This window comes from Aplysia californica, unplaced genomic scaffold, assembly GCF_000002075.1.
Source record: "Aplysia californica isolate F4 #8 unplaced genomic scaffold, AplCal3.0 scaffold01573, whole genome shotgun sequence".
NCBI lineage: Eukaryota > Metazoa > Mollusca > Gastropoda > Aplysiida > Aplysiidae > Aplysia > Aplysia californica.
This window is the reverse complement of record NW_004798843.1, coordinates 43,058-53,884: the sequence shown is the minus strand read 5'-3', so window position 1 is coordinate 53,884 and position 10,827 is coordinate 43,058. Positions and strand designations below refer to the sequence as shown.

General features: G+C 39.2%; 1 protein-coding gene across 1 annotated transcript in view; it reads right to left on the bottom strand.

The window, feature by feature from the left end:
• Positions 1-9,308, bottom strand: part of dar1 (amino acid racemase) — a 9,721-nt gene extending 413 nt beyond the window's left edge. The window contains exons 1-8 of the mRNA NM_001246220.1: positions 9,120-9,308; positions 7,765-7,806; positions 5,882-6,048; positions 4,988-5,072; positions 4,173-4,299; positions 3,660-3,710; positions 2,522-2,649; positions 1,346-1,396 (exon numbers count right to left, since the gene is read on the bottom strand). Of these exons, the coding sequence (NP_001233149.1) occupies positions 1,346-1,396; positions 2,522-2,649; positions 3,660-3,710; positions 4,173-4,299; positions 4,988-5,072; positions 5,882-6,048; positions 7,765-7,806; positions 9,120-9,308 (840 nt within the window). The remainder of the gene's footprint in view (positions 1-1,345; positions 1,397-2,521; positions 2,650-3,659; positions 3,711-4,172; positions 4,300-4,987; positions 5,073-5,881; positions 6,049-7,764; positions 7,807-9,119) is intronic.
• Positions 9,309-10,827: the final 1,519 nt, after the last annotated feature.

Genomic DNA, 10,827 nt, shown 5'->3' with positions numbered 1-10,827 from the left:
ATAGCAGGTCACAAGAGAGTGACAAACATACAAAAGAAGTAGAGGAAAATGACAATAGTAAGGATCAGGAAAGAAAAAGCAGCAGTTCCCTGTTGTAGTTTAGGCACAGTTATGAGCGTGACATGAGTCAGCCCATTTACAATTCTACTATGCTTGAACGAGAAATGTCCCCCATTTGAGAATGGCCTAAAGACACTACAGTCAGTGGCACTGCCCCAGGGGGAGTTAGAAAGCATTTTACGGCATCTGCAACACAATTAGGTCAGGGTCCTATAAGTGTAAAAAATTAGAGTTGTTACAAGAGAGCAATAAACACAAAAAAAGGAGAGAAAAGAACGATACATGTTTGATAGGAAAGAAAGAGCACCTGCCAATCACCCATCAAAAACAAAAACGATAAACGTAGAGAAATTGAGTAGAATCAGCATTTTTAAAAAAATTATTTTAAAAAAAAAAACAAAAAAAAAACAACCCAAAACGAGTAGTCAGCATCAAGCAATAATCAGGCTTTCAGAACTTACCAGCTCATGAAAATAACAAGCCATACAAAATCGAAGAGGCATGTGAGGCAGTGTGGTGAAATAAGGCGCTCGTCAAAATACAGAAATTGAAGAAACAGGCATCTTTCCGCCAGTTTGGAAATTTTCTATCCAATTTTTATTTTTTGGCTCAATCTCTTTTATGTCCATAAAACACATTTCCACGTGAATTTAGCAAACCCCATTGATTAAAGGCAAAAACTATGTCATTTTTCAGTTTTCAAAGACTCTTTGGCTATTGGATATACCAAACTTTGGCGGCCATTTTCTCGGTAATTTCACCACTGAAACCACTTCCTTCAATCGCAGATGTCTTGAGTTCTGTTTGAGATAGATGGATGTATATATCTATTCCATTGGAAGCAAGGCAAATAAATCAGCTTTCAGATGATACCAATAACTCCACATGCCCACAAATTGACGAGCGCCTGATTCCACGGCATCCTGACACTGACACATACTTTAATTAAAATTAATCAAATTAATTTCAACCATTAAAAAAATGAGTATTTATGCCCCAATGATATAATTTAGATCACCCAACCCAGGCTGAGAGGGATATTACACTCCAGCAGAAAGACCGAGGTGCTCGATAAAAATGCTCCCCACTCTGAAATCAAACTCAGATCTCCTGTGTGCCACAACGAAGTGCCTAACTGCTATAACAGACACCGGTTATTGCAACCAGAACAGGCATAAGCACATTAACCTACAGGGAGACAGCTAACCTTCAAACACTGTTTACATTGAAACCTAAAGGAACTTTTTGAACTAAAAGACATTCCAAATAAGAACACTCAGTGTACCTTCATTCTCTCGAAGCTGAACTTCATTCCTTCAATAATTTCTTCATCACTCTGAAAGAAAAAAATGGGAATTAGGAAACATTTTAAATTTACCATAAGACAGATGGACAATAGTGTATCAAGTGATTGAGTAGTCGAAAAACCCTCAACGAATTTGTCTGACTCTGAACCAGCAATGCATTAACAATAACAGTCAGGTTTGCACAACATGTAAAGTTCCGGTACATTGAGCTATAGTCAACCTGTAAGTGTCACAGATTTTTCTTTCAATGTAAGTGTTTTCACGTCCCTTTCAAGACAATATAGACCGTTTAGGAGGTGGGCTTCCGATTCTGCCTGTCAGCGTCAACTCGGGTTGAGAGAGATACAACATCCCAGCAGAACGACTCAGCTACACAATAAAATGTAGGTCAAGTAAACTGTTATAAGAAACCATATGCAGTTGAAAATATCAAACTCAAATTACCTGGGGGCCACTGGAGTAGAGTCTTAGCGAGCCTGGGCAGCCCCCCCTCCCCCACAAGTAGAGTTTGAGCGAGCCTGGGCAGTAAGCACCCCCCCACCCCCCACCGAAAAAGTCTTAAGTATTTTTTAAAAGTACAACTGATCTAATCTTCTCAATTTTTACATTATTAACAACACATTAGAACACATGGTCCTTTTATATCTGCCCCTTGCTGGCAGAGACCTGGCAATTCTTCCTCTTACACAGCTTATGGCATGAGCGAGAGAGCAAGTGAGACCCTCGACATGACTAGAAGACACTCATTTGTAAGTTTGGATCTGTAATTTGACAAAGTAAAGTTCATGGCAGAGAGGAGTGTTGGTTTTTTTTAAACATAGATACAGTTGGGCAAGGATAACATGAACACCAAAGACTTGAGATCAGAGATAGCTTGTACAATATATGCCATTTCCCAACTGAACCGCTGTATTTTCTTTGTATCCACACCACTGTTTTCTAAAAGAACTTACAGATTTGTCGAACAGCTCAGCCTGAAAACCCCAATCAAATGTTTCCTCACAATAGTAAAAAACAACTGATCAAACTTGGGAAATATTAAAATAAAACTTTAATGTCAAGTAGGGACCCCAAAATATCCTCCTGAGGGCCTTAATTAGCCAACAGACTTTGAGTTTGAGGCCCCTGCATCAGACTATCACAAAACCACCAACCATCTCAAAGACGTCTTTCTCGGCCAGTTCCATGAGTATGGGTGTGGTGATGTAGCCCGTCTGCTGTAGCCGGATGCCGTCTGCAATGGTGTCCAGGTACTGGGGCGGCCCTTCCCAAGGACGCTTGCCTGGGGATGTCATGGCAGAGAGCACTCACTGATAGTCAACTGTTTGTTAGATTTACAGACACCAACTGGGTCCATTTAAGAAATTATCTTTACACCCACAAGTAGTTCGCCAATCTCATTGCTTACTAATTTTTTACAAGAACTAAAAAATCTAACCGTTTACAGTTGTTTGTAAGGAGATGGTCTCTGAGCTCTCTCAGACCATCAGCCAGACTTTTGGTTCTCTGCCCATGACTAACAACAGTTTAAGGCCACACATGGGTGTTTGGGGTCCAGTCTGGGTTTAAACAATGTTTTTTCAGTCTTTAGAAACTTCCCTTTAAAATTAAGTGCTAAATCCAATGGAAGTACTCCAAAAGCTCTATTCCAAAGAGATAGCTCCATAAAGTTGGTAACATTGTGAGCCAATACAATGCTTTAAAGCAATTTTGAAATGTTTTTGCTCCTTTCCTCAAAATGTTAATTTCTTGGCCTTATAAGCCAAAAACTTAAAAAACCGTTCAAGATAGAGACATGAAATTTGGAGGGTAAGTGCACCAAGCAAATCCAAATAAATAAAATAACGCTAGCTTTTTATAATTTTTGAAAAGAATATAATTTAATGATTTTTTTACTTTGCTATTATGACTACTTATGTCATTCGCTAATACGCAAGTCTTCTAAAAGTAATAAAATTATTAATATAAATGTACAATTTCAAGAAAAGCTAGTGTCATTTTGTTAAGATTTGTGTGAAGATTACAAATATATTATAATGTAATTAGTTCATAGATAGCACGGATGGTTTTTGAGTCTTTAGCTTTTGAAAATAGTCCTTCAGATAGCCTGGTTTCACCCTAATTTGCCATTTCTGTGATGTAACTGATAATGGTTCCCAAAACTTAACATTTTTAATCCGTGAATGGAATACTTTGAGAAAATGAGAAAAATCAAGTAAAATTAACTTCATTGTAGATTTTGGTGCTAAAGAGGTAGAGTGTGGCTTTAAATCTTTTTCACGGTGCACCTACCTGTTCTCAAACATTCCTCCAGTCGCTTCCCTTTAGGAGCCACGATGAATACTGAAAAATAGAACTCGAGAATTTAGTTTTAGATTGAGTTTTACAGTACAAAAAGCACAAATATGTCACATAAGTGTAGAAGATTAGAGGCGTTAATAGAGAATAGCATACCAAATAAACAATTTTTTTTTAAAGTAATAAATAGATTAGTACAGTCAAACCTGCTTTAACAACCATCCGTCTGAGACAATTACTAGTACACACGATAACTTCCCACTTCCTCCCTTGGTTTTTTCTAATATCATAATGACTCTGACATGGTTAAAGACACCCACTTGTCCAAGTCTATGACAATCACTTTTCTCCTGGCAACTCAACAGGTGTCCGTCTTGAACAATTTTGAGCGCATGATATAAATGTTATTTAAAATAAAAACCAAAGCAGAAAATGGCAATATGTTGACAAATTGATAACCATAACCTCACCAAAGGCAAGTAGAACAGTGCATAGACTTTGACCTACTTTTGATGTCCGGTTTGATGGTCTTGGCAGCGATACAGATTCCCGAGGACATCCCACCTCCACTGATGGGGACCAGGATAGCGTCCAGGAAAGGCACTTGCTCCAACAGCTCCACAGCTATGGTGCCCTGATCAAACAAAAAACTTGGCATAAAGAAAACAGCAGCCTTCTTTGCTTGTCACTTTCAGATAAAGTTAACATTTTCTAAGCTCTTCGAAATCAATACATCTACTGAATAGACGCTGAATGTGCATCACTGCCGCGGCTTGTCTACCCAGTAGACACTGGGAGTAGGCCTGATTCTTGGTGAAAAGAACAGTTTCTCTCTTATCCAATCCAAATATTTACAAGAAGATAGGAAAGGAAGAGGAATTTTATGTGTGCTCTAAAAAAAAACAGTGAGAGCCAAGCATAAGTATTATATGGCGCTCATAACTTCATACGGTCAAGTGTGTGTGTGAGACACATATTAAGCATTGTTAGTTTGGCCAAGGAATTAATTTTAAATTCTGTTGGGTTAATTATGTCAGAATGTAAATGAAGGGTACAAAAAAACAACAACATGATATGTCACTTTTTAGTATTTGGCCAATATGAGTTGTGATGTTGGCTGGAAAGTGTTTTCCAGCCTCTTCTGTCCCATTTGTGAGTAAAGTAATAAAATGTAGTGAGTTACTCAATTCCAGGCATAAAAAATAAATTCTGGAAAAAAAACAACACATGAGTTGTCAAGCTTCTGATTTTTGCTTTTCTCAAAATGCCAAAAAGTGACATACTTTGTTTTTCTCTTGCACCCAACAGACTAAAAAACCAACCTGTCCAGCAATCACATCCACGTGGTCATAAGGGGGAATTAACTCAAAGTTCCTATCGTCCTGTACTTTGTCACAAGCCTCATTTCTGTGATTATCAAGAAAAGAAGAAAAAAAATAGGTAAACAGAAATACAGTTGTTTGCCTGGCAAAACAAAAAAAAAGGAATGGGTAGGTCAGTCAGATACACTTGAAATAGACACAGAGACACACACACACGCACGCTCACACACACAAAGAATCAGCACAAGGTCATGACCACAAAAAAGAAGGAGGCAGACTAGAACAATAGAAAAACAGCAATAGAAGTAGAAGGTGTGAACCATACCACAGCATCCATGTCAACGTAGAAAGACATAATATATATTGCTTAATTATTACAATCTGTGGCATGCTGTATATTTGTGACTAAGAATGGAGGTGAAAACTAGAAGATACTGTGAAGCACAAGTGGATCCAATTAAAATCTTATTTTCCCAACTATCTGCATGCCTTCTGAACATCTTCAAATCAACCACAACTCAACACTTCCACGGAATTTCAATTACATGGCATGCCTAGAGTGACATAGAAATAATCCTTGCTCTAGCAGAGTAAATTTCATATGAGAAGCAAAAATCTATTTGGCTTCATCAAACCGCAACATAGCACTCGGCAGGTTGTTCCGCTTTGTTTCTAACATTTTAGAAACATTGTTAGTTAAAATTCAGACCTGTCTTATATTGATAATATGAAATGGATAAATTAATATCAATTCGTCAAATAAATTTTAAAAGATATTTCGCTGGTTAGCCGGTCTTATCGGAAGGGCAGTGATATTCTGATTGTTTTCACAACTTAAATTCAAAGTTCAACAGCAAGCACTGCACAATAAATTCCAGAAAGAAAGACACTTTCCTGTCACTGGGCTTTGGTCCACATTCCAACAGCTCTGCTCCATAGCCTCGGATTGCATTCTTCTTCACATCAGGAGCCATCTGTGGCACGACGACGCAACACGGGAGATTGGCTCGCTGGGCGGCCCATGCCAGCGCCTGGCCGTGGTTCCCACTGGAGTGTGTCACCTGTGGTGACAGGGATGTAATTGGTAAACCAGAACAGCGAATGTATGTCTATCACGCCACCTTCAATTGGTCATGGCCTATTATCTCTACTAAGTTAATTCACATAGAGGTCCTACATTGAAACAGGACGTGAGGGCACATGGTGTGTTTCATGACGTCACTGGCACTGGACGCGCATTCTTTCTACCTTCTTTAACTAATCTTTCGTCTATACGTACTGTATAAATGTTCAGTGGATTACATAAGCTGACAACTGATAATGTAAAAGAGAAAACGCAAAATACATACAGCCTGCAGCTCAAACTCAAACAAATTGCAGTTACTGAAAGATGTAGAAGAGATGAAAAAAACTTTCAAAAGCTGAAATTTGCAGATAACATGGCATTTCACCATTCCTAATTCTATGCTTCCAACAATCATCGCTATTTGAGCAAATCTCTCAAAACCAAAAACCTGCCTACATATGAAAATCTGACAGTCCTTCAGAATTCGGTTTAAGTGCACTCCAGTGTATTCAAGTGCAGCTGACTTTACTAGGGATAACAAAATCATATGTTCCACGACGCGATGGAATCAGGCGCTCGTCAATTTGGGGGCATATGAAGTTATTGTACTGTCTTAAAGCCTGACCGTTTGCCTTGCTTGTAATGATAAAAATATCCATTTATCTCCAATACAAGTCAAGATATTCGCAATTGAAGGAGGTGGGGGTTGCCTGGTTTCAGTGGTAAAATAAGCGAGAAAATGGCCGCCAAAGTTGAGTTATTTCCTTAGTTTGAGAGCCTGTGGAAACTGAAAATTTACATTTTTTATGCCTTTAATCAACGTTTTTCAGTAAAAATTCACATAGAAATTTGTTCTTTTTTTTTTTTTTGGGTAAGTGTTTTACGGCGCTCGCAACTGCATGAGGTCATATGAGAGCACAGGACACACCAAACATTTTCAGTTGGTAGGAAATTTTGAATTTTGCCCGGGTGGTAGCCGAAGCCTACTCTATCAATTTTGGACCACCAAGGGATCTTCAACATGCACAAAGTGCACATGGGACCTCCAAGATTTTTGCCCTTGTACGAGAAGGCTTGGTGTAGATCTTTCCGACCATACGATCAGGGGTGTGGCTGGAAGACAGCAGTAAGAAGGCACCAAGGAGAAGCAGTAGAAAGGCTGCAGAAAGGAAGCAGAAAAAGTCAGGAGCTCAGAGGAGGGGGGAGAAGGAGATGAGGGGGGTGGGGGCAGAAAGTGGAGGTGAAAGCAAATGACAGAACACTGCTAGAGAGCAGGAAAGGAGGTGAAAGTAGACAATTTTAGAGAAAAAATTTTTTTCGGCGCTACCAGGATTCGAACCCGGGACCTTTGAATGAGAGGCGAACTCCTTAACCTCTAGGCCACAAGAGCCCCCTATTTGTTCTTTAATGGGCAGGAAAGGTGTTGAGCCAAAAAACAAAAATTCGATAAAAATTACCAAACCTGTGGAAAAATGTCTGTTTCTTGACTTCCTTTATTTTGACGAGCGCCTGATTTCACTACACTGCCTCACATATTATTTTATTCTCTCTATTAGATGAAATTTTTTAAAACTTTGAACAATCTCATGAAACGGAACCTGTTTCAAATGTTAATATAAAATTCATCACTACCATAACAAGAAAACCAAAATCACAAGAAAACATCCCTGTCCCGTCCGCCCCACCAGGCATCAGGATTTGCTTTACTCACCACTCCGTTGACGTTTGGTTTCACTTGCTGACACTTCAAAACCTGGGAAGATAAAAGATAATGTAGGCATAAACTTTCCAGAAGAAGAAGAAGTGAGAAAGAATCTAAAAAGAACCAAAACGTGTTTTAATTCTACCAAAAATATGCATTCACATAGTAGATTATAGAAAAACCAAAAAATGAACACAAGTGTAGGATAAAAATGATGTTGACTGAATTATTGTTATTGAATGAAAGGGGAAAGGCAGTGAGTTTCCATATATTATCCAAGAGACTTTTCTCCGAACATTCGGGAAAATAAACTTGAACTCTATTTCTCCTAACAATTTCCGTACTCAAGATTTTTTTGGTTATTTGCGAGATTTAGGCGTCATCTTTTATTCTGCCATTCTGCAAGGACTGGGAAAAAGCTTCTTTTTTTTTTACATCAAATTCAATTTCTAGAGCTAGGAATTTTTAAAAGTCTGAATATTCAGATACTTCAGTTGTGGTTGTGGCAATGTTCCCAGACTTTACTTCATTTGAAAATACCTTCAAAACGTACTGAAAGAAAACAAGACTGATCAACCTTGGCATTATCCTATTTTGCATTTAGTCATCAAGCAAAAAATAAAATCCTTCATGTAAAAGAAAAATCCCTCCAGGCCCCACCCCCACCCCAGGCCTAGTTCACACCTTAGGCATACAGAGTAATACACACACACACACATGCACATTCACTATCACACACACACACACACACACACACACACACACACACACACACACACACACGGGCCACTCCATTCATAATTATTATCAACAAATCTCGAGAACGGAAACCGTTCGGAGAAATTAAACAGAGTTCAAGTTTATTTTCCCGAACGTTCTGAGAAATAGAGTATAGAGCCGGCCTTATCAAAGGAGAAACCAATTTTATAAGAAATAAAGCAGTCAATTTAGACTAATTTAGCGTAACTGTATACCCCATAAAATTTCACGAAATGGCCCACAACTCGTCTTTAATTAAAAAGTGTCAAAATGGGGGAGGGGTGATGAGGAGGGAAAAGGGGGGGGGGGGCATCAATTATGATTTTCTGCCTTCCTCAACAGTCATGCCGATGAGACGATCCCTGCTTCTACTGATCTAACCAGAGGTAACATTTGGCACACACTCCGTAGGCCTATGTTATATTGTCACCTTGAGCCAAGTCCTTGAACCTGCTAAAGGTAGACCAAAACGCAGGGACGACAACAGGTGAATAAATCGTTAGTCGAGAAAGCAGAAAGGCAGAAAGTGACAAATGACAAATGAAAGCGAGGAGTGGTTAGTCAGTAATAATAGCGGTTAGGGCTAGGGTATGTGACCAACGTACGGCATTCAACGCTCCACGGGCTTTAAATGAACCCGACTTTTGAAAGTTTTCGCATTTGAAGAACAGTTGTCGTCCACATTTCCTATTTGCTTGTTCAGATGTGAAGATAGGAGTTTTGTGAATGAACGGTGAAATCCTTTCCAGTGCTTTGAGCACATCGACGAAAGTTACTCCACACGAAGCTGCCATTGTTTAGTTGCTATTTGACCTATGGCCTTTCACTTTTGACCTTACCCACCCTCTATGACAAGTGAATCAACCAATCAGGGAGAACGGGTCACAAGGGACATAATCCTCAATTAATTCACTAAAGGTAGGCTAGCGGATGGCAAGTTGTAGGCCCTATTACTATTAGCAGAGACTCTTCTCTGCAATTAGTAGTAGATTAGATCTGTTGATCCAGATCTCTATAAGTAGGCTACGGCAGTAGGCACAGTCAAAGAAAGAAAAGCCCCCAGCAAAATAAAATCGGAATGATAATTTGACAAAGCTGAAGATATATATTTTAACTAGCCTAATGATATAATGGTAGAGTAATCGTAAAACTGGGTAGAATGATCCAAATGTCAGCACAAAGATTATAGAGAATGGTCAAAAATTCATGGCGCAACTTCTTATCGTAAAATCTCCTCAACTATCGAACATATTAAACTCTCCAGCTTTTGCACAGTGACTTATATCAATTTGTCTTAACAGATCAATATTTTTTAGAAGACCTGTTAGCCCTATTCAAGAACATTCCTTTTTAAATACTAATACAAAATCCCAGTAGGTGGTTTCTACTGATTTTAAAAGATTTTACACCTGGAACTATATATCGCTTTTAAAAGCAAGTCCATCATTTTGTTCTAATTGCGAGATATTATCTTGATTTAACGCATGCTTTGAGAACTTTTGGTGCTAAAAAGGGTTCGCTATAAAATTAATTTCTTGTAACTAGTTTTGCCACGAAAAAGGATCATTGGTGAACTGTGACGTAACCATAGATGTACACATGTGCCTATACAAAATGTGTGTGAGAAGGGGGAAGTGCTGTGAACAATTCCATTTTCCAGGTGTAGGAGCAGATTTTGTAGAGGTTTTTTTTATAATGTATGAAGAAAAGTTTTTTAAAAATCTGGCCTCAACTGTTAAGGAAAAATATGGTTAAGTGAAGACAAATTGAGACAAACTGCTGAGCAAAGTATGGAGACCCGGTTCACCCGTTAAAGAGGTATTTGAGGATAAGTTGCGTCACGAATTTTTGACCGCACTATTGTTAGCATGGGGATCAGAAGTAATATCGAGGCCGCGGCACATAGATCAAAAGCAGTATTGGCGCCGACATCAGAAGCGGCGTCGGTGGCCTTGTGGTTAGGCTACCGGACTCGTAATCGTGAGGTTACGGATTCGGGGGTTCGAGCCGCGGGCCCGACGTTGTGTCTTTGGGAAAGGCACTTTACACAAATTTTCCTCGCTTCATTCAGGTGGGAATGGGTACCCGGCTACCCGGCTTTAGACAACGAAAGATCTTGTCATTATGTTAGTGTTTTAGCGCCTATAAATGGCTGCTTGCACTGTATGCTTCCCAGGAAGTTGAGGTAGTTTCAGAAAGCTCTCAGCTCTTTTTGTATAGAAGAGGGTTTTACGGCGCTCGCAACTGCATTAGGTCATATGAGCGCCTTGGGGTGGGTGTCAACAGAGAAGTCTTTACAGGGAATCAGACTTC